At 30.2% G+C, this 25084-nt stretch overlaps 1 protein-coding gene across 4 annotated transcripts in view; it reads right to left on the bottom strand.

The window, feature by feature from the left end:
• Positions 1 to 25084, bottom strand: part of LOC143192894 (transcription factor E2F1) — a 64298-nt gene that overhangs the window by 2895 nt on the left and 36319 nt on the right. For 2 of the 4 annotated variants that reach the window (XM_076398685.1, XM_076398684.1), the window contains exons 5-7: positions 6769 to 6940; positions 2485 to 2667; positions 1960 to 2269 (exon numbers count right to left, since the gene is read on the bottom strand). In XM_076398685.1, the coding sequence (XP_076254800.1) occupies positions 1960 to 2269; positions 2485 to 2667; positions 6769 to 6940 (665 nt within the window). Of the gene's footprint in view, positions 1 to 1479; positions 2270 to 2484; positions 2668 to 6768; positions 6941 to 25084 lie in introns of those variants that run through there. The other 2 variants (XM_076398683.1, XM_076398682.1) reach the window with 1 other exon arrangement.

Below are 25084 nucleotides of genomic sequence, written 5' to 3'. Positions count from 1 at the left end.
ATATAAATTTTGCCTGTAACATTTATAGATTTTTCAAACTATAACTGAAAATCAATATTCTAGATATGTATGCAAGAACACTGTTTCAATAAAATCTATATGAGAACTATCGTGATTATGAAAATACCCATTTCATCTCAACAAGAAAGAAAGAAGTTTTTTGGTCCTCTTACTGTTTTTGCATTATTTTTTTTTTCTTTGATTGAATGATTGATTTGGTTTCAAGTAATTTTATAAATTAGAAGCTATAAAATTCTATGATTTAAAGATAGCAGTTATATTGGAATTATTAATAATAGAATTTTATTGTGCATACATTTCAATTTAGCAGTGAATAATATTTATCTAAATCTAATTTTGTTAATCAAATTAATTTTATTAGTTAGTTTAAATTTTAGTGAACATTTCTAATGGAGAGAAGAATATTTATACTTAAAAATTTTAAAGAACATAATGAATTATAATTTTAGTTCATCGATAATTAGATATAAAAATGTAAAAATATATATTACTGTTTAAGAATGGGTACCAATAAGCATCAATAAAAAAATCATTACATTCTGGCTACCTGTTATATATTATTCTTACATTTTAAAATATATACAAATAATTACAAATAAAAGTATTAGACTATATAAGACTATTAACAATATTAATATATAATGAAATATTCAGAGTAAAACAATACACTTAAGCATAAACAATTACATAATTTATGGTAATTATGTTATGAGCTATAAACCAATCAGACATTAAAATAACAGAAAATATATACGGCTTTCGACCTGAGCAACAAAAGTCTGTATGAGGTAAATTGGCAGTTGGCTGAATCCAAATCAACAGCCATTTTTTAAGATTGATTTAAGTTTTCGAAATATTAAATAAATTCATTGTTTTATTGTTTAGCGACCATTAACGGCCATTTATTGAATTAAAAAGTATTAATCGCAAATAGAGGTTTTGTCAACTGTCAAATCAAACTCTCGCTTGTAATCCGGTGACACGTGCTGTCACCATGCGCGAACTCGAAAACAAGAACCAATCTTAACGGGTTGAAGATCCGAGTTCAAAGAATCAAATAACGTTTATCTACTTCGGTTCAAAAGTCGAAGTCCAAAAGACAAATAGAGTCGACACGATACTATTTGTAAACTTGTGTAATTAGGATATTAAATTTCAGTCAATTCAGTCAACGACTTAGGCACAATGACTGATATATCGGTCGCTGTTTAATTAAACACTAAAAATTTAAGTCAAATTAAAACACAATTAACTGATAATAATCACTAATAACCCATGTAATGTGTTCATTTATTTGATGTATAAAAGAAATATTCACATACAACTGAGAATTCCATTCTCATAAAATAGTCATACTAATTATGATAAATAGAATAATGTACAATATTACTGAGTTAGTATGAATATATTTTCCTTATAATATTCTAGTAATAATTCCCGATTAAAAAAATATAGTTCAACTTAAAGACAGAATATAACGATACATTTTAAATCAGGAAAAATAATTAGAATATGTTATTTTAAAATATTGTTAGAGCGTGTCAAAGCAGATATTTAGCACATCAAGCAAATTAAACCCAAGCAGTTAGAGCCCAAGCCTCAATGAGCTGAATCCCATGGTGCTACGAGAAAATAACAGCAGCCCACACGCGATCCAGCTCAATGTGGTTGCAAAGCAAAACATACGAGTTACAAACACATCCATTCCATTTGGTTAGTTTAATCCTAAACCCAGGAGAGTTAATATCCAAAAGTTAATATGTATATTAGTTGGTAAGGCAATGAAAATGATAGACGCGTCGCTAGAACTCTGCCTGTGATGTGATCCCAAACAACACAAGTCACAGAAAGAATCCCAGAACGCAGCCATGAGTTTCCCAAATCCTTCACAAATTTGCAAATAGTTAAGTAAAAATGTAATAAAAATGCATAAATTACCATTTGAATTGGTACTGTTTGTGCCACTTGAAAAGCCTCTCAGGCCGGCCAATGGACTTTCCCCAAAAAATGACATTTTGAAAGGTGTTCTGGATCCATTACTTGATGCTCCTTGTGACAGGCCGTCGCCCGGCGACTCTAACCTTGGATCCAATTGTACCATAGAGGGCGGTGTCGTATAAGCTAACGGATCAGGTGGAGGAGGTCCACAACCGGAATGTGAGGTAGAAGTTGACTGATTAGGATCTATATTTGAATTACTGTTGGTATCAAGATCATCCTTTAATCCAAATGAGAGAGACCGGCAAATCTAAAAGATATATAAATATTATATTGTATGAAAAATAAGAAATTAATATTTAATTTATTCAAATTAAATAATTAAGGAAGTTAACCAACCCATTAGTAATAGAAATGTTAACTTTTATATTAGTGAGTTTTATATTATTGCCTACCAGTGAATGTATTCTTATTTATATATACTTTTAAAATATGAATATACAATTCTTGTTTTGATTTTATTACCTGAGACGAAATAGGCCTATGATTAGTTGGAATTAACGGACTTTCCAACTTAGGTACAGGTGGGGTTGTAACCAAATCCAAGAAATTTAGAACTGGACTGAACTTCATATCTTTAAGTAATGGGTCCATTGGCGGTACAGGCTGAGGTTTCACTGGCGATGTTGGTTCTGGGCAGAGGAAAACCTAAAAAAAAACAAAGTAAATACTATGGTTTAAAATCGAAAGATGCATGTTTATTCAATGGAATATTTTACTGTTCCTCAGAATCTTCTATTGTTCATTACTGAATTCACTAGACAGATCTCCAATAACAAATCGAGTTTTTGTATTTTGTATTGTACTTCAAAATAAAACATCTTTCCAACAATTTCATTAAGATCAATATTTGTGTCATTAATTCATTAAAATTCATTACACCTGTAAATTTAAGATTTAAGTTATAAAATTGAACATTATCTAGTCAATAATATATATTAAAGAAATAATAGCATCAACTTATCATTAAAATAGCAAAACTAATAATATAATGTGTTTATCACTACCTTCGTATACCTATTTATCTGACTAAGAACGTATATACAACATTGATATCCGCAGTGTTATTAAAAATAAAACTTGCTGTCTGTTAAATGTCTGGGTATATGTCGTGATATTTAAGCAATGAATAGATTAATCAAGGAAAATAATATATTGTTTTTAAGACAATGCCAATTGAAATTTTCATCTGAAAAACAAACTAAATAAAAGTACTAGGCTCGATGATATCGCACAATTGAGAATATGAAAAGGGCTAAAACAAAGACCCCTATGGCAGCTCAGTATGAGAGCTCAAATTTCCAAACCCCCACAAAGTTCATATCAAAAGGTTATAATATTGGCAATGCAAATACCCCATGCATATTTTCTTGAATAGGTTGCTTTACACTAAAACATTTTGTGAAGTACTTCTTTATATACAAAAAATACCAGTTCATGATTTATATTACGAAAATTAATACTTATAAAATAAAAACTAAAAAGAAAAATAAACGAGGTAACTAGGCCAATATGGCTATGTCATTCATTATTCAAAAATGTTTTTGATTTATGTAATAATTAAAAAGTAAATGAAGCAAATACACTTCAGAAGTAGATGATGTAGGGAAAACTTTGAAGATGCAGAGAAAACATGTGTTATTTTATTTATCTTGGACATAAATATTATTAATGAAAATGAATAAATATTACAATCTGTGGAAATTTTTCAATTTTATTATTTTAACAGATATTCAAAGCAGACCTTGGGTATATTTTATTAAAAAATTTAAATACATGCATGCAAGTAACACACAACGATAATTTATTTTTTTATGCAACGATAAACAATGATTGCTAAATTTAAACGCTATATATCAGAAACGAAATGTTTATGATTTGGCTATTGAAAATAGGCACGTATAAGTCCTACATGCAAAGAGTTGAAAATAGTCAGTGATACTAGCTTTTTTCCAATGTAATATGTTTTCTTAATTACAGTGTTAAAAAAGCTGCTGTTGTGATAGTCGCGGGTTCGAATCCTGTTGGGGCATCTTCAAAACCTTCTACATGTGTTTGATGTTTTACAAGTTATTCGTTAGTGAAGATATTAAAAATTACATCGACCCTCCAATTACTTCCCAAAGATGGACCAAAGATACCTTAACAAATCAATAGCGCCGGCTTGGTTAAAGCAGTGGTAAAGGCCACAGAACATTCCTCCTATTGTTGCGACAGTCGCGGGTTCGAATCCTGTCGAATCCTGAATCCTGGGCATGATTGTAAATTTATGTTTGTGATTGTTTAACAGGTGTGATTATCCTTAGGCAAGAGTGCAAAATCCGATAAAGAAAATGATTGCAGTCATGCCAGACACAAGGCTGGGTAAGACTGGATGTCTTCTGAAACGATCTCCATGTCGATCAATCGAATAATGTAATGACTGAAAAATCCGCATTACGACTCAAAATTAACTGAAGTACTATTGTATAACAGTGACGATGGCCAAATTAAAAATAAATATACAGCGGACGAATTTAAGGTGATAATTTTTCATAATCTTTGGTAACACCTTCGAAAAATGTAATGTTACTTTGAACATTTTCCATGAAGACGGCAGTATATTTGATGTCATCTATGACGTGCATTGGATGTTTTATAGGAAAGGCTATATATAAAAAATAAAAAATATGTCAATAAATGTATTATAAAACTGACCAAAAGGCATAACCTCACTTACTGTAATTAATTATACATTTGGTGGGTTACAGATAGTTTTTTAAATTTTTCAGAAACAAACATTATATGGCTCTATTATACTTTCTCTAAAAAAAAAATAGGTGTAATAAAAAAAATTTACTACACTATTACTACTATAACTATTTTTTATAAACATTATTTTTAACCAGTGCTTTAAGTCTTTTTTTTATTCTTTTCATCAGTGTAAAAATATATCCTTAAAAGCAATTCAATCTTTTATCAACTTAAATAGATTTCTTCATATGGACTGCGTAGAAAAGTTCTAAGGATTCATGTTAGTGACATGAAGACGAGCAATACCCTGCAAAAATTTCCTGAATGTGTATGCTATATTCATGTTCAACCTGTCATTTCACCAGGTTTTAACAACTTAAAAAATAATCCACCCTTCAGATTCTATCAAAATTATAATGATACCAATCTTATCAAATAATTTAGTATCCCATGATTCTAAATTGATAGTTACACCTAGACTTGTAGTTTTTGTGCTTTCACAATAAGAAATCCAAGATGTATCCCAAGATATTCTCATCCTAAACCTGCATTCGCAAAAATTTTTAGCGGCACACGTTTTCCGAAAATGTTGCATTATTGAAAAAAAATTGTTTTTAGTTAAGACTCAAACATTTATATCCTACAGCAAGTCATTATTAACAGGTCAATTAAAAAGTCCCCGGCCTACCATAGTAAAATACATTTTTTTGGCAAAATTAGTTTTTTTTATTCAACATAATTCCCTTTAAGGTTGATATACTGATCATAGCGACCCTCTCAACTTTTCGATACCTTTTTTGTAGTTCAATTTGCCCTTTACTTCAAAATAGGCCTCAGTTTCGGCGATCACCTCTTCATTCGACGAAAATTTCTTCCCAACAAGCATTCTTTTGAGATCTAAGAACAGGTAAGAGTCGCTGGGGGCCAGATCTGGAAAATACGGTGGATGAGCAAGCAATTCGAAGCCTAATTCATGGATTTTTGCCATCGTTTTCACTGACTTGTAACACGGTGCATCGTCTTGGTAAAGCAGCACTTTCTTTTTTTTTAATGCGGCCGTTTTTCGGCGATTTAGTCCTTCAGACGGCCCAATAACGCTATGTAATAGACGCTATGGATGGTCCTTGCTTTTTCAAGGTAATCAATGAAAAGTATTCCATGCGCATCCCAAAATACAGACGCCATAACCTTGCCAGGCGACTATTGCGTTTTCACACGCATTGGAGCGGGTTCATCGTGTGCAGTCCACTCGATTGGACTTTGGAAATGAGGGAGCCATGTTTCATCCGTTGTTACATATCGACGCAAAAACTCGAGTTTATTACGCTTGATCACCTTCAAACATTGCTCCGAATCATTAACTCGTCGTTGTTTTTCGTCAAAAGTGAGCTCGCGCGGCACCCACTTTGTGCAGAGCTTTCTCATACTCAAGTATTCGTGAATGATATGATGTACACGTTCAGTTAGTATTTTTAGAGTGTCTGGTATTTCATCCAATTTCAATTTACTGCCATTCAAAATCATTTTGTGTATTTTTTTTCACAATAACAAAAGTTGCTTCACTCAAAATGCTATAATTCAAACTGATGATCCGACAGCTATCAAATTTATACACGCTTCTTTTGAGGGTTATAGCTAACCAAAAAACATATGGATTTAATTCTAGTAGCGCCATCTATGTGTCAGGCCGGGGACTTTTCAATTGACCTGTTAACTGCCGCACCTAATATAATAAATAAAAAATTATTGAATTTAAGATATTCCTATTTTGCACAAAATCAAAATTACTCTCTTATCAGATCGACCTGTCGTTATTATCATTTTTTAGGTAAAAGTTGATATTTGTTACAAGGGAATGAGAAGAAACATCTATGCATTACGATAATCTTCACTCTAACTTGTTTTACTTTCGCATTGAATTCTTTACAGAATCCGAACGGTAGAATCGAAGACTGGTTAGATCACAATGCGAGAATCTGAGATTGAATTAGTTGATGGGCCATCGCAGGCACTTACTTCAATAGCACCTTCGGTGCTTTGAATACGCATCGTATAGTTATCATCATGTCCAGTCTCTTCTCCCGTTGCTACCGACAAATGCGCATTGGGGGGTGCTTTAATAGCCATCACAGTCTTATGTTTCATTTTGGTTATGGAGCGGAGGTCGGTGTATGACACATACCCGTATCTAAAACAATATAAAACAGATTAGTTAAATTACTCTTATTAATAAGTTTCGAAATTGTACAGTGTAAAAAGGAAAAATAAAAGCATAATCCTCTAACGAAATTTCTTGATATAAAAAAAGCAGTTCAATATACGTTCGTGTTGGCGGCAATATTTCCATCAGCAATTTTAATAGAATATTTAAATAAATGTACGTAACTAATGCATAAAAAGAAATTCATGGAATCCGATTTGAAAGAAAAAATAGAAGTACGTCATCGGTTAAATTTTCTTTTTAGAAATACGGTTCAACAATTTCAGACTGTAAAACCACACCGAAGAGTTGACTAATCGATACCCTTTAAATTCTTGGGAATAAAATTCTTGAGACAAAACTTTCGGTTGAAATTGTTTAGTGAGTTTATATCTATTTTTAGATACGTTTCATCTGAGTCGTTAATTCGTGGATTGGAAAATATTCTGAACTACTGGAAGCCGAAGCTTAATTCAAAGTTTATTAATTCGAACTGGCGAAATATTTTATTTCGGTATTACATATAAATGTATACAATTGAAAGGGTATCGACATTTAATTAAATTCTTGGGAATAACATTTCCATTCGGATGTTTCATAATTAATTTTATTCTTAATAGATAAAACCCTAAACAAACTTAAACTAAAGCTAAATATGTTTGAGTGTTTATTAATGTAGACTAATGAAATATCTTATAATCTATCTAAAGTAACAGTGAATTCACGTCATCACGATACTTCTAATGCCTATTGGAATTTGTAAATTCGTTTTAGAATCAGACAATATTTTCTTTATCATCTGGTTGTCAAACGTCGGCAAAATCCTTCAAAACATTATTGATAATTGCAGGTTATAAGCCGGTAAACGTTGTTTTGGCGCTTTACTTGTTTTGATGGATTTCAAATTGCTGCTTATTATTACTACAAAAATTCCCAAAGCATTCAGAGTCGGAATCAAAAATACCAATAAAATGCGTTAGAGAGATAAGTATTGATACTGTTAAATACTAAGTTACTGCGGCTTTTATTGGAAATATTTTTTAGCGGGTTGCAGTTTCATTGCAACTAAAATATCTCAAAAAAATAAAAACAATATAATCTTTGATTGACCAAAAACGAGTGGCATCGGGCGAAGTGAAATGAGAAATAAAATGAGACAACCTAACTATTACGACTAAAATTTCCAGAAATTTAAATCCTTAGATAATATAAGGAATGTACATAATGTACTATAATGTTAAATTAAATTTTATTTGATAACATTAAGGTCAAAGCCAAAATAAACTAATACTCAAAGTTGATGCGGCAACATTGCGACGTTTTGACACCATAAATTTAGATCACATGATTTCACTGTTCTATTGAACGGGCTATATATTTAGCATTAGATATAAATGAATACAGCTATTAATTTAAACAAATACTGAGTCTGTGAAAAGGTTTGGGCGTTTATCTCCATAGATGGCCAATTACTATCAGTATTGTCGATATTGGTATGGAGCTAGACTTCAACCACAAAAACGTATTGAAACATTCGGACAAAACTGACAACAAAAAGAAGCTGAATCATGAAAAATATGAAGACATGCCAAAAATCCTAATACTATATGAATCCATACTGACAACGGACAATATTCCAATGCCAAGGAGGGGCATTGGCGGACGTACCGGAAGCAATCAGAGTACCAAACACGTCAACATGTCGTTTGAAATCGTCGTTACATCCTCGTTTGAAACATTTCATTTACTGGTCCACCTTCTAGAGCCCATAAAGAGTAGAATTCAATGTCAGTGTTAGATACTTCGAAAAAGAGCAAGCGCACGCAAATGATCTTTCGAATCAGTAAATGTGAAGTACTCACAACTAGCAAAGCAAAATTTAGATCATTTTATACTTCGTTTACTGAAGTAATCTACATATCACTTATGTATTAAGTATCATAAGATATATTAATTCAATAATCACCCATTAGACAAATTGTCAACCCACCAAAGGTATTAAAAAATTCTCAGTAACATTAATTATAAGCATTAGCTTAGCTGAAATCTTTATTTATTTAAATATATGATAAGAACGTTAAAATCTAACCTGGGTGATTGGTAATATTTAACAAAACATTAATTAGATACTATAACGAGGAAGAGATAGATGAAGGTCAATTGATATTCGTTGGAAAATAAGAGATGATATATCGAAATTAATAACAAAAAGCTATTAGAACCTACGCATCAATGACAAATCTAAAATTATATCGGCTGTTAGCAAAGAAATAATATCAATACTTTATGTTGGTTAAAATTGTGCAAAACATCCGTTAAGCACAATAAACAACAAATTAGATCATGTGGTTTATTACGTGAAGAAATAACATGCCACCGCAGGATTTTCTTTTTAACGTGGCAACCATATGAAACAGTTGTAGATTAGCTTAAATTTCTCAAATTACTGTTGCTAAGTCATGGCAAAATAACATTAACAATAAAAAAAGAAGTAAAAGAATGTTGTCAGGCACTATTAGCACCATGAATATAATTCAAAAGAACGTAATTAGTCTAATATAATAAATATAGAATAATAAGTAGAATATATAGAATAATTACATCTTTAATTAATCATGTATCCTAAAAGAACTATATAAAATTAGTTAGAACAAATGTAAATTGAATGTTAATAATATTAAATAATATTTGAATAATAAGAAAATTTGAGATAAACACTGAAAATATTTTAGCTTGGCTATCAACGATATTTAAAGAAAGAAAATTATCAGGATGGCGCAAATCAAATACATTTATCTCATCAAATCAACAAAATCACAGTAAAACTTTTAAATAATTCCATATTTTGCAATCGCTAATGTTAAATTTTGATAAGTAACAATACATCCGAGATAGTGGTGGTGCTGTGGCTTTGAGATTATACAATTTTCTAGTAACACATGGGTTGAAAAGTCTATGGCCTAACACATACATGGCGCTAGTTTTATTGCATTCGCGTTTGTTTTTTTCAGATAGTACTAGCCTTCAAAAAAAAGGTATTAAAATTTCATGATATATTCTACTTATAAGTTTGTGAATGATAGTGCTAAGAATAACGCTACTTTTGTTGTTTTCAAAACAATGGATCAAACACTGTGTTTTTAATATTACATAATTTTACACTGCTTCTTGATCGAAAAAAATACCGCTCGAGCGAAGCAATGGCATGAAAAGTGGACTCTGTTCCATCAGAAACAACAATAAAACGCTGATTTTCTGATGGAGCCAGATGACAATGGATGAAACATGGATCCATCAGGTCATTACAGAATCAAAACAATCGTCATCTGAGTGGACCGTAACTGGTAAACCTCCTCCAAAGCGCACGGAAGCACAACAATCGGCTGGAAAAGCTAAGGCATCAGTATTTTGGGATGTGCGTGGTATAATATTCACCGACTATCTTCAGAAGGGAAATGCTACCAACAGTGAATATTATATAATGTTATTGAAGCGTTTGAAGGTTGAAATTGCAAAGAAACGACCGTATATGGCAAAGAAAAAAAATTGTTTCATCAAAACAGCACACCGTGTTACAAGTCAATCAAAACAATGGCAAAACTGCATGAATTAAACATCGAATTTCTCCCACATCCACCGTATTCGCTAGATTTCGCTCCCAGCGACTACTGGCTGTTTGCAGACCTTAAAAAATGCCCACCAGAAAGAAATTTCGCTCGAATGAAGAGGTTATCGCTGAAACTGAACATTTTCGGATACCAAACAGATGGAACTGTTTAAAAAAGTCACCTAAAGCCACTAAAAATACCGGTAATATTTAATACAATTCAATACAAATTGTTTCTTTTATAACCAGCATATCTAAAACAAAAAACTACGTCACGTAAAGTTCAACGAAATTTAAATTAAATACTTATACAATATTCTAAAATATTAGAACAAAAAACTTTATATATTAGACCTATAAATTAGTTTTAAAGGATTTTTTAACGTGAAGTTTTATTGTAAAAAATCAGCACACTATACAACAAATCAAGCAATTTACGAATTCCCCTGCTGCGCGCTGTCCAGACAGAAGCAAAGTTTGGAGAATAGGGCGGGTGGTACTTCTAATAGCATTATTAGCAGGATAGCAATTTTAACGTTTCAAAGTATGTTTTCACCGGTTTTACAACATGTGGTCGAACGTTGTTATGATATAGTGCTGAGCTCAAACGCAACAATTGTAGTATACCACACCAAGCTGACGCATCAAATATGAGCTTGGAGCCATGCAAAAAACCTTTCCAATTTTGCCGTGGAAACAACATTTCACATATGACCAAACGCCTATGTCTCATACCTTTAATTCATACAGCACAACATAACCAAGTTTTTGTGTTACTAACACGCTACAATTTTGCATGTATTCATTCTTATACTCGGTATACTCGGTATCAAAATCACCACTTTTAAAAAGTTAAAACCAATATTCACATGTTGAAATCGATGGAACTTGGTTGCCACAAACTTTACATAGCAGACCTTCTGGGTCTGGCCTTTTTCTACAAATTGATATAAAAAATAAAATTACCCGCAAATGCGGTTTACTCGGAAAAAATTTTAACGAGATTTTTAACGCACCGAAAAATGTTTTGTTCGCACTTCGATGAAATGACAAACAGAATGGTGAAAAGTCTGTCCGTGAGGCTTCAACAAAAGTTGGTTACCCATGTATGCGATATAAATCGCATCGGGAATCATACGTAATAACACTATCAACTTTAAATCCTTTAAAATTAATTTATAGGCCTGATAGTAAAACTTGTTTAATATATTTTTTTATGTATTATTCCACTAAATATAAATATTAATTAAATACATATTTAACCTTGAAAAATTAAAATTATTGAGTGTGAATAATAATTTTTTTAAAAATAATTGCATCATTCTTAGAAGAACAATAAAATTAAATTATTACTATTGTTCAGTTGTATTTGAATCAATATACAAGCAGGACGAGTATGATTGATATGATTTAAATAATTCAGTTTATCATCAATAATCATTAATATATTTTGATTAGATATCATGGATACCAAATAATGGGAGGAATTGTAGTTTCTGAAGCTACTATATATTATAGTTGTAAATTGCCAAAAATCCACCAACATTAATATTATAAAATATGTCATGATTTAATTAAACAAATAATGATAAAATATTCACCAAAAAAAAACAATTACATTATTATTTGTAAACAATGAATTATAAATATCTGGTTTTGATATCATAAAAATGTTCATTACAGTATTAATGAAACTATGAAGATTCAAGATGGTAATTCAAAAATAATTATAAAAACATTTATAATCATATGCATGGCACACTATAATATATACACAGATTTTATATCATTTTAATATTCCAAAGCGTAATTAAATATTTATATAAAATTCAACATACCCTCTATACACATCAAACTTATTAAACCAACAAAATCGCAGTAGAACTTAATAATTCAATATATTTTCAATCGCCAATAGTATCTTTTGATAACACTATCTACAAATAGAGATGGCCATTGTGACTTTTGAAGCGAAACACATTGCAATCGTTACTATTTCAAATATAACGTAATTCTTATTATTTATTGGCACTTATTAACATTATAATAAAAATATATAAACACACCAACTTTCAACTAAGTAATAATGAAATTGTTAATAACAAATACAAACACCATTAGATTAAAAATGCTGAACAGCAATCATTCTAAAGAAGTGTAAACTTATAAATATTCAAACCTGCTTGGCAAAACTGATCATTTTCCACACGAGCATTCTTGTCGAACGAAGAATAACAACTAAATACACGAATTATTATCGAAACACCCCGTATATATACATAAAAAGAAAATAAAATTAATTCTCTTGGGAATAATTTTACGAACATGGTTTAGTTCACCACAGACAACCTTGAAACACCTTATCTATTTTCTTTTTTGTATTCAAATATCGGAATGGAACATAGACAATGCGATGCCATATTCTAGCAACCGTCTAGGGTTGTTACCCCCTATTGTCATCCTAGAGAAATAGATAAATGCATCATTGAAAAGAAAAACTCGTTCATTCGGTTTGCTTTCGGCATTCCCAAGCCTATTTGTCCGTTTTACAGTTACGGTTTCGTAGGGTTGAGTTCTCAGGTACGAAGAATGTACAATGTGTACCTTCGTCAGGCACCTATCTGACTTTTCAAACACGAACGGTTTGCTTAAAGACTTTACTATTAAAAAATTATATAAATAACACAGTGCGCCTTGTAGGAATTCAATGATATCATAATTGATTAGATATCAAAAATGTTATTTTATAGATAATATTAAGGAGTTCTCTAAGAAAATGTGTTGAAATTAATTTTAAAATCATTAATTGATGCTTTAATGATGAATTAAATTGAACTTTATTTGTTGAATTGTTCAGCCAATCATCATCTCAGAAAATATCCGGCCCGGGATTATTATATCAGTTTGTATTTCCCAATTTAAAATAAAACAAATTTATTTAAGCTAAAGTTAAGAATACACTTCTAACCTCAACAAGTTCATATGATATAGTTTGCTTCAAACTTCTGATTTACTGCGTGGTGTCCAGCAGTTGTATTGCTTCAACGTCGTGGTGATTTAGCAACCTTCTTTCATGATTTAGCCGCGATGTTGCGAAATCTTGGATCACTTCTTATATCCATTTGATTTCGAAGTCATCATGCAGCTGTTCGTTAGCTATGTAGCGATAAGCATTGGAAATTATTTGTATGACTTTGTTTTCATTGCATTGGAATATTACTTGGTTTAATGTTTAGTGCAATCCCATATTTGCACCCCATAGGTCCAAATTGGCTTTATGATTGGAGTGATAAACCATTCTCTTTGATATTAGGTCAAGTTGAGAGTATCTTTCAACTAACCAGTATATTTGTTTTACTTTGAGTCTAATCTGATCTGCTTTTTATGTAACATAGTGTTTCCAGTTTAACCTGTCATCGAGATATATTCCTGGTTCTGCTTGACGAATTGGACATCCATCAAGACACTAACCCATGAAAATTCAGCCGAAAAAGGTTTAAGTGTTGAGAATGCCCCTTCATGGGAGCCATAATGCGACAGTAATTCCGCTAATATGACACATGACCATTTTTTTTAATAATCAAAAATACGATACAAAAAATACAAATTTTAAAACAAATTATTCTCCATTAGAAACTGTGAAAAATAGAATTTGGGAAATTAATTACATTTTTAATAACTTATGCTCTAAATTTTCAATAATTTTATTTATGAGCTTTATTCAATAAATCCTAAATAGAGTTACCAGACGGCAGCGGTTCAACCGTTCATGTTCAGATTCAATCATAATATACCAATACTTGGTGCAATGAGAGTTTAATAAATAAATTCTGAGAATATATATCAGTTGCAAACAGCAATTCGTCATCCTTCAGGTCACTTAATGATTAAGAGCCTAAACATTGATTTTCAAATAAAACATTTTAATGAATCATTTACGACAATAATAAGGTATTGTACTGACATATTTATCCAATTTATAACAAATGTTGTTCTCATATCTATGCAAATGTATATTACAAATCTAAGTATTATTCATATGGAAGAAAATTATATTTTATCGGGCCGAAATAATAACTCAGTGCCACAATAAAAATGATATCATCATAAACCATTACAAAATCACGATGATGAAACAATTTTTTAAATAATAAAAGTCAAAATCGACTAAAAAGAACAAGGAATAAAAGAAATATAGAAAAGAACTTTGAATGTGAAAAGTAATGTTTATTGTGCACAATTTTACAAAAACACTGTTAATAATTATTTAATATTGTATTCGACGTATTGGCAAACGAAATACCTTAATAGTAACAATTCGATGACAATCAGCTTTTTTAACCTTAAAAATTTTAGTCAATATTTTTTACATTATTCGTCCAACGCTAAATTCGTGAACAATATCCATACGAACATCTGAGATATAAAATTGAAGCCAAAGAAAAATTTATATAAAATCAATAAAAAATGTATAAAAAAAATCAATGAAAATGTACTAAATGAAGTTTTACGTGCATCTTTATAGCAATGTTGAAGCAACACAGCTAGAAACGCAGATAACGCGCAGAAAATCAGAAGATTTAAGCAACGCAAATCACAGAAATTTGCAGTTATTAAGTGTATAAGTGTCGCTCTTCACTTTAGCTAAAGTGGCCTAATTTAAGCAATACATACTCATGTATTTATTCCGTACTTGTCTTGATTGTGCAAAATTATGCAAGTAAAACAGAACAGTAGTAACACATCAAAAATAGCAAGATATAAGTACATAATAAAAAATATATATGATCTGTTATTTGGTTTACTAATCTGGTCAAAAAAAGCAAGATATACAACAAGAAAACAACAGGCTATTTATTTTTCCAAATTTGTTTGGTCCGTTCAAAGCAATCCATTGAAATTATGGAGTAGGTCATTCCGCATATAAGCATTCCGTTTTAATCTCAAATAAATATTCCCATGGTTTTTGTAGAGCTTACCGAATAGCCAAAATTTACAGCAGATATAAATCAGGCAAATAGGGAGGTTGCGGAATATGAGTCAATTTTTAAGGAAAAAATAATTACGATACATTTAGAATTCTTATAATTCAAAAATAATATGATGATTAACATAAACATTATTTAAATATTAAAATAATGTAAAACGATTCAACCCCGAACGCTAAGCCGCTAGTATATCAAAAAATGGAACAAAAGATAACATTAACATTTATAATAGATAGTTAATAAAAATTTTAAAACGCGCTTTTCTTTATCATAATATTATTCGTGTGATTCTCTATATTGGCACATAACAAAATAAAAATAAATATGTATAAGTTATTTATGCCGCAATTACCAGACAGAAATAGAACAACACAACCTGTCGGTAACAATAACAAAATATTAATCAATTTCGACGAGTGGAAGCCATACATCATACATCAATAATGTCGATTTTTCTCTTGTGTAATGTGAACTAGTGTCATAGGTTGTCTTTGAACAGCGCATATAAAAGATAAATACTTATATTTTGGGGAAATGTTCCCTTTAAATTATATCAGCGTCGAATTGGTTCAAAATACTAATCTGTAGGCTATTCTGCGTTGTTAAATAAAAAAAGAACAAACTGTGCACGATAATAACACAAAAATAGTAATTGTATTAAAAAATTATATTAAAAATATTATCTTTATAGCTGAAATATACGTTATAGATATAATACTCTTTCTTAAAAAGGTTGTTTTTTCAATGTTATCAACGTCTGGTATCAACATCTCTGGAATTAATACTAAATCTGTTAACTTGAGCTTTATTTATTTATTTTCATATTTAAAAAGTAATTTATACTAATTCAATCACATCCACATTCTATTTTTTAATAGCGATATTACCACATATGGGTTTGGTTTTTTTGTTTGCAATCTCAATTGTAAAAAGATACCACAAAATAGAAACGCAAAGATATCAAACTAATAGAAACAAACAAGAAACAAAAACAAATAAGAAAAAAAGGAAGGCTACTAGATGCTTGCATGTTTTTGATCAGCTATATCTATTTAAATCTATATCTATGTGATATTATGTTATATCTATGTCAAATAACTTTTAAATAAACAGCCTAACCTAATTTTTAAATTCGATGATTTTAACATTTGTTTTAACAGCCTTCCACTTCAGTATTATTGAGTTATTTAGTATATACATACGCTAACATATAACAAATATATACTTAAAAAGCACACCAACATTTTTAGAAACTTATGGCTATGATACTCCGTCATTTTCTGTGAGTTTAAGTTTCAACATTTTAGAAATTGTAATTTTTAATCAATGACAAAAAATGGTTTGGACCGCAATATTATATCAATTTTGCTCAATAAATGTATTTTTAAAATAAAATCATGATCAAGTTATATTCGACGATTTCGGTGTGCATTTGGAAGTTAATATCCAAAACAAAATTGGTTGATCTCAGGTGTTCAACAAAGAAATCAACACAATCTGTTCAATATTCGACGCAAAAAAGAATGAATAACTAATTCGTTCTATTCTATTTGGTTTTAAGTAGGTTTGTGATTAAACAGATAAAGCTAAAAAAATTATTAGCTAATGTAAGCTTTTGTTTATATTATAGAGGGTAAAAATAAGTTTTAATGGTATTTTTATAATTCTGAAGCGTATTCATATAAATTAGTAGAATGCGTTTCATTCAAAATGCTATCCATACTTTTTTTATCTTCAGATTTCAGCTACCACACCCTCTCAACTTTTCCAGCAGTGTTGAAATTTCATGTTGAAAAATTCCGTTTTTTGCACTAATTCAGAAATCAATTTCGCGGTCGGGACAGGTGTTAGTAAAATGTTTAGTGAAAAATAAGGCAAGAATACATATCCCATTGAAAGATTACATGTCCCGAACTTTGGGATATTGTAGAGTTATTAAATTTATTAAGCTTCAATAAGAAAAATTATGTCTCATCTCATTATAAAATAAGTCGATATAACTCTTGTCATATTAACGCAGCGTAGATAAATGAGAAGATCAGAAGTTCACTTGCTTAAATTGTTATGATATCGTAAGACAGAACAGAATAAAATTATATCCATTAAACGTAGAGGCCCGACAAATTCAATAATAAAAGATACATTTTAAAAAACGATAGATGAGTAAACTTTTCAGCACCGTAAATATTTAACTATTCTATTTATATCATGCAGTCTGTTTTTGTTCAGCATTTGTCTCTGGGAATTCTTTAAATTTGTCAGGTATGTGGATTAATGTATAATTTGTTGATTACAAAAATCAGTTTGAATTATAATATCGTGATTCATTAATATTATTTGGAACTGTATTTAGATTATATTATTTCATTTCAGTTAATGATAATCACTAATACATGATATGTACTATGGTACTATGGTAATGTACGTCGTCAAAATGTATAACGAGAGCAAGTCGCAATGTTGCCGCATTAACTTAAAATTTTGTGTACAACGTTTGCCGGTTTGTAAACTAATTATTATCACTAATGTTTTGAAGAATTTTGTAGACATTTGACAACAATGTTAACCAGTATGAATATAAATAAAATTTGACATTACAGTTTCGGTTACATGCTCCGAAGCTTCAGACAGCATTCTGTCTCTTTTAACCAGGGTTAAATGAGAAAAAAAATCCGCTCCAAGTTTAAAACAAATTTTCCATTTTTACAATTTTCACGAATCGAAATAAGCCTTAGATACTGCTAAACTTCGTTAGTTTCAACATTCTTTAACTTCGGATAATGGATATTAGAACTTTTAATAATTTCAGTAACCTTCCTCTATGAAGGTAGTACATTTTCAAGCAGATTTTAATTTAATAATGCACTATTTGTTATGTTTTATATAATACCATGTATTGAGTTTAAAACACTGACAAAAGCAATTAATTAATTAGTATCGTAAATACACCATTATAAATTGCAGCCGAAGCTTACGGCTAGTTATATAATTTCAAAGACAGCTCTTAAAAATGAACGGTTAATTTTTGAGGAAATCTATAGATATGTTTTGATCCCATGCCTGTTTGTTTTAAGATAACTGATTAGATTAATAAATTGTACGTTGTTGAACTTCTTAACCATCATTTTAGCAATCAAATAATATAAAATATAAACCCACCAAAATCCTTCCAAAACCCAAAATGTTTTAACAGTTCTTGTAAAATCGCAATTAATTAAAATTAAAACTAGGAATTGTATTAATTTACATTGATTCAAATACGCTTTCTCGTAAATATGATAGAAGAGGATTTGGGTGATTATTTACTATATTACATAATAATGGTGATTGGTGAAAAACTAATACCGCTTTTTTCGTGATTTTGCAGTTTATGACTGCATTATTTAAACACTAATAACATTTTGATTAATAATCTTTCACTGTAGAATTTCTGAGCGCAAATCTTAATATGTTTCCGAAACCCGAAGCCGAAAGTCAGTTTTACACAGTTAAGAAAATTTTAACCCGAACAAATGATAGCGTGATGGAAGAAAACGCTTTTGGTATTGAAGAACTTGGTCGTTTTTTTCAGAAGAATTCCTTTCCAACCCTAACATCATTCCTTAACATCAATGGATTTTCAATGGGCAATAACTTCTGACTGAGCAAACGCAACTAGGCTTATGACTTTGTGTCTAGTGTTTTATGGACACTTATATTACTTTTTCACCACCTTATTTGTTATTTGTTAATCACTGCTGTGATGAAGGAGCATCTCGTTAAAAACCCTCTGCTGAATATTCCCCTATGTCAAACACACTCCTGTAACACCAATCAAAAATGTATCCTTAAGCAGACTACGACAAAAAATAACGCCGATAAACTATAATTATTGATGATGATTCATCACAAGAAGTCGATTTAATTTATTGGATGTGTTTTATGAACTGTTAAGTTATTCAATACTACAAATTGTAAAAAATATTCGTTCAAAAACCATTTAATTCAATTTTAGGCGAAACGATCTTTTTCAAGTTACTATTGACAAAGCAACTTGTATGACTAAAAGTTCAAGAACGTATGTATAGTGGCGGTAAAGATGTCAATTGCCCAATACGGACTACAATTTTTAATTCATACAAAAAAATATGTTAGAAGTATGATCCATTGGAATGAATTCATTACTTAAATTACTGAAGGATTAATAGAATAATGTCATCAAATTTGAATCAGTTTATTCGTGTTAAAAAGAAAAAAAAGATATTTAATTATTATAATGTAGCAATTAACAATTACGTGAATCTAATAAGATCTAGATACAAAACTGTAACAAGCCCTATTTAACATCCAGATTATCAGTCCGATACAACTAACCAAAAACTGTTATCGAAACCATTTTCGTCACGCCTTTACTCGACAGACCAGAAATAATTTGGTCTTTCCTTGATTCTTGTTTTTTTTTCTCTCTCTCTCGAACGAAATTCATTTTATTTCGATACTTATCCGCAAGCAACTCTCTTATCCGAATACATTTTCGTTCAGGTCTTGCTTTAAATAAATCGACCGCAATCGACGTGTTTTTGTGAACGATTCAATAGAACCCCAATTTTCGCTTGTCCGCAAAAACACAACAACGGATAATGTAATAGTTCTGATAAAAAAATTCAGGTTGTAAACCTATGAGGAATGCAACAATCTAACATTATCAATAAAAGCGTTAGTTAATTACCACTGGGTGTTAAACTAATTTATTTGTAATTTTACAAACGATGGCATATAAGTATTCCATTTCATGCAACAAACTATTATTGTCAAAACAACTGTTATTAAATGCATTTGAGTATATATTATTTCGTTAGAGAGCAGATAACAATAATTTATAATTTATTGAACATCGATTTCTATGCCTAATAAAATATTTTCTATTTTAATATAAAAAAGGGCCATCGTAAATGGTTTGCGCATTCTAAAAATGGTGATTTTGATATAACATATACATGAAAAAGCTGACTGAAGTTCAGTAAAGCAGAAAATTTTTAAAAAACACCGATCAAAACATATTTGAAAACACTCAAATAAAAAGTCCTGTGTAGAGAAAGCAATCTTGGATTGCAGACATGGAGCAAAATCAGCTAGCGATACGGTCCAGTGGTAGGTAGAAAACCTAGAGCTCCACTGTCAAAAAGCCGGTTAATTCGATGAAATGTGATGAATGAATTTTCGACTGTCGAATAAGTGTAGTTTATATTTGAAAATCCGTGTAATTTACAAGATAATTGGATAAATGAAAGTCAACGAAATTATCAAACGACATTTTAGGGCTATGGTAGGAAATTAACAAGACTAATTAAGAATATAACCAAACAATTATATCGCAGCCCTGAACAACTAGATCCTCTTCAATATGCCTCCACTTCTGAAGATGTGATCAATACTAGAGAAGTAAACGCTCAAAGAACGAAGATTAATTGCCTCTTTAAATTAATACAGAAAAAAATGGATTGCCGGGTACATCGGAACTCATTTTCATTACTTCCAAAACATAAAAAATGAAGAGCGGGTAATTAATGTATTCAATAATAGTAATAAATAAATAATGTTATGTTTTTTTATACCTATGTTACTTTAATGCGAATTATATACCATATAATCCGCTAAGGGTTTTTCACCGTATTTTATTTGTTGGAAAATCGCTAAAAATGTCACTTGAAATCTTGTAATTGTATTCACTAGCCCTGCTCTACCCGTTGTATTTTCCTGATTCTGCACCGGAAAACTGCAGCTTGTTTTGATCCATTGACTCATGGCTTGTCGGAGCATAAGTTAGAAGTTATCCATGAAGATATCAAAGAATAGGTCGTATAAATTTCATATTTTGTTTAAATCTTACATTAGATATGCTTAGCACAATCTTAATTTGCAAATTAATGTATTACTTCAAATGAAATAAAAGCCTATAGACTGTTTCTCTGCTACCACTATAATATATGTCTAAGGTATTTGAAAAACTCATTTTGTAAAAAATAAAACTGATTATAGAGGGAAAAAAAAACAGTTAGGGTTTACTAACAATAGACCAGGTTAATAAAATAACTAATGTGATTGAAAAAGACTATGAAGATAAAAAAGTATGTTCAGATATAATAGTAGATTTCGATTACAAGCATTCGATTAGGTATGTCATGTGCATAAGTTACATAAAAGGTTACACCGAAACAGCACAGTGAACTATTAAAATATTACATTAGAGCCAGAATGTTTAGAGTCAAACAAGAGGAAGCTTACTTCATAATAAAAGAAGCTAAAGCAGGTGTACTACAAGGAAGAGTATTGGGACGATGCTTGCTCTCAATAGTAAAGAAGCCACACGAAAATTACACTAGGTTATATATACACTAAGTGATAACATAAAATAATTGGACCCAAACCTGGAAAACTAAAATTAACGAAAATAAATCTGTGCAGATCACGTATAATCAGACCGCACAGGTAATAGTAACAATAATGATGTAAAATGATGATGTAAAACTTCGCTAGAAAGAACATGTAAAAATGAAAAGGAAATAACTGTAGTTCAAATATAGGAAAATATATTGGTTAATAAAGATAATAACAGTTATAAGTACATAATAAATTGATATACAAGCGAGTATTGAAACCTATATGGACATACGTTATTCAATTATAGGGGTGTTTCGCGAAAAGTAACATAAATACAATGCAAGTTTTCCCGAACAAAGTATTGAGAAATATTGTACCCAGATACTACAGAACTGATTACTTACACTGAGACCTTGAGATACCGACTGTCACTCAGGAAATCAAGACAATTTCAAGGAGACATGAGGACAGAATCAATTCTCATGTGAATATCGAAGTGATACAACTTTTGTATAACACCAGAACAGGACACACACTCAACACAGGCCGATTTGTCCTCCTAGGTATATACCTAGATTTTAGTTATTGTATTGATAAGACAAATTGTAGGTTAGTCGGCAACGTTAGTAGCAATAATGCAACAAATAAATAATTTTAAAAAAATAACAACAATATGCAGGTACAACTATTCAGTTACACTTGCATATAGAAGGCTTAGGATGTTATCAGGTTTTATTGTTGTATGTTTTATTGTTTTATTGTTGATTGTTTGTTATTAAATGTTACTTTTGCAATATGTTAAATGAAGAACTATTAAACAAAAAAACTAAAATTATAAATATAAAAATTAATAAAATTAAAATTATTATAATCGGAAATATAAATTAGTTCTACTACCATTAAGAATCTGATGCCACCCCACAAAACGGATGGACATTTTATTGTCATGCAATATAAACTCAGAGCATTGAACAACGCGAACGATCAAGGACAACTATGTCATCATTGGAAAAGCTCGCGACGGCGAGTCATATTGCGTATTACGAATATGTTTTATAGAAATAGGGCTCCACATAGATTAAAAAAATCGGAGGAAAAACAGATAATATTTAATACAACTGACACTTCAATACTTGATTAACTTTGAGTATCATATTTGCGACGTGCTGCATTAAATTCTGCCTTAAATAATATAAGCAAAAGTGGTACCAGATGGGTCGGTAATCCCTTTCCGTTTTATTCGTTAAAAAGACACGTCATTTACAATGGATAATTAGAATGCGTTTATTCAAAGTATTTGCCATTTGATTCTATACATTTTGCCCACCTGCCAAGCAATTTATTGATGCCAGTCCAAAAGAACAGTTTCTTCTTTGAACTAAACGATTCATTGAACCATTTACAAGTTCTTCCAAAACGGCTGCTCTGGAGAGTACGGCGGGTGCTATAAAACTTTCTATCCAAGTAATTTTAACACTTTGACTGGTTTTGCTGAATGAGCCATGCAACATACTGTTATCAGTCGATTTGGCCTTGCAGTTCATGGGTTGGCCAGGTCAACAGAAAAGCGCCAGAAGATAACTGATTATTTTCGCTTGGGATTTTCGAAAAAAAAAAAAAATTTTTCATCAGTCGTTACTACTTCCATATACCTGAAGGAGCCTTTCACTGACGATTTTTCTGTCATTCAATTCATATGGTACCCACCTTCCCATCTTTTGAACACTTCCGAATCAACGTTTTTAAACTTTTTCGGCCTATCAGAATGTGTTGAACGTTGAAATAACCATATTTGAATTGTCAAAAGTACGTTTCGTATGTTCTTATGACTGCAGCAGGTTTTCACCGTAGAGCCTTTTGATGAAACAAGTAATATATTGAGTGTCTCAAATGCAAGTTTCATTGTTCAAGTTCAGACCTAAAACTCAACATTTTCAAAATATTGTATAACTGATGTAGTTTTGAGATTAATATATGTTGAATGACATATGTAGTAAATCATAACGTTAGATTTATGGCTAGGCTAGGTCTTTTACAACAACCGGAAACTAATTACAGACACACTTAGAATATAAAGACTGTCAATAGTTTATTTTACATCAAATACTTATTATTAAAATAAAGTACTACCGAATAAAACAAACCAGTGATACTAACTTATCCACAGTAAAATGAAATCAATTGATGAAATGAGTTTCCATGTATGTCTTAAAATTAAAACAAATTGAAAATAAAAGCGATCAATATGTCTAGATAATTTATTGATGCATCATAACTAATTTATTCAGAACATAAACTGTAATAAATTACATAGTTTGTTTGGTCAGCAAAAATGTGTAACAAAGGAATGGTGTTACCCTTATTGATAATAACTTCTAAACGAAAATTATAAACAATCTGTTGTGTACTATTTAAACAATGTTGAAATATATTCTAGGAAAATAAAAATAAAAAATTACCTATTAAAAAGTCATTTTAATCAAAACAACTTGACAGCAGTGTCAGTAGTCTAGAGGTGTTGGACACCGAAAAAAATATAAACCTTTTTTATATATTTTTTAAAAAATATCCATACATCGGAGAAAAAAAATATAGATATATTTTTTGCAACATGTATAAAAAATATCGATATTTTACAAAAAATATATCGATATTTTTAAGAATAAAAATAGCGACATATTAGCCTAAAAATATTCTGTCTAAATATTTTAAAGAGTAGTGATATTAGGTGATATTGGTGATTTAGAGTAGTAAATTACAAATTTTAACTAATACTGATATATGACTTGATAAAATATATTTTAAAACCTAATATATTCTACAAGCTATGCCCACTACTGCGTTAATAGTTCGTTTAAATTTCATTTCAATAGTCTGTGTAAATAAAGGTGCAACATAGTACGGATGCACGATTGATTCACCAAATATTTTTCACAGAAACAAAGAAAAACTTGATATATTTATTTCAGATAGTCATAACGGTCTGAGTATTGTCAAATTATGAGAATACTATTATATATATATATATATATATATATATATATATATATATATATATATATATATATATATATATATATATATATATATATATATATATATATATATATAATAAATATTAATTTATAATTTTTTTTCTCTTTTCAAGTCCAATAAAGAACACTTCACAAGTCCAAT

The sequence above is a fragment of the Rhynchophorus ferrugineus genome, unplaced genomic scaffold (genome assembly GCF_030347505.1).
Source record: "Rhynchophorus ferrugineus isolate W39M unplaced genomic scaffold, kcgeb_rfMv2 rfM3, whole genome shotgun sequence".
In the NCBI taxonomy this organism is placed as follows: Eukaryota; Metazoa; Arthropoda; class Insecta; order Coleoptera; family Curculionidae; genus Rhynchophorus; species Rhynchophorus ferrugineus.
This window is presented reverse-complemented; position numbering and strand designations above follow the sequence as displayed.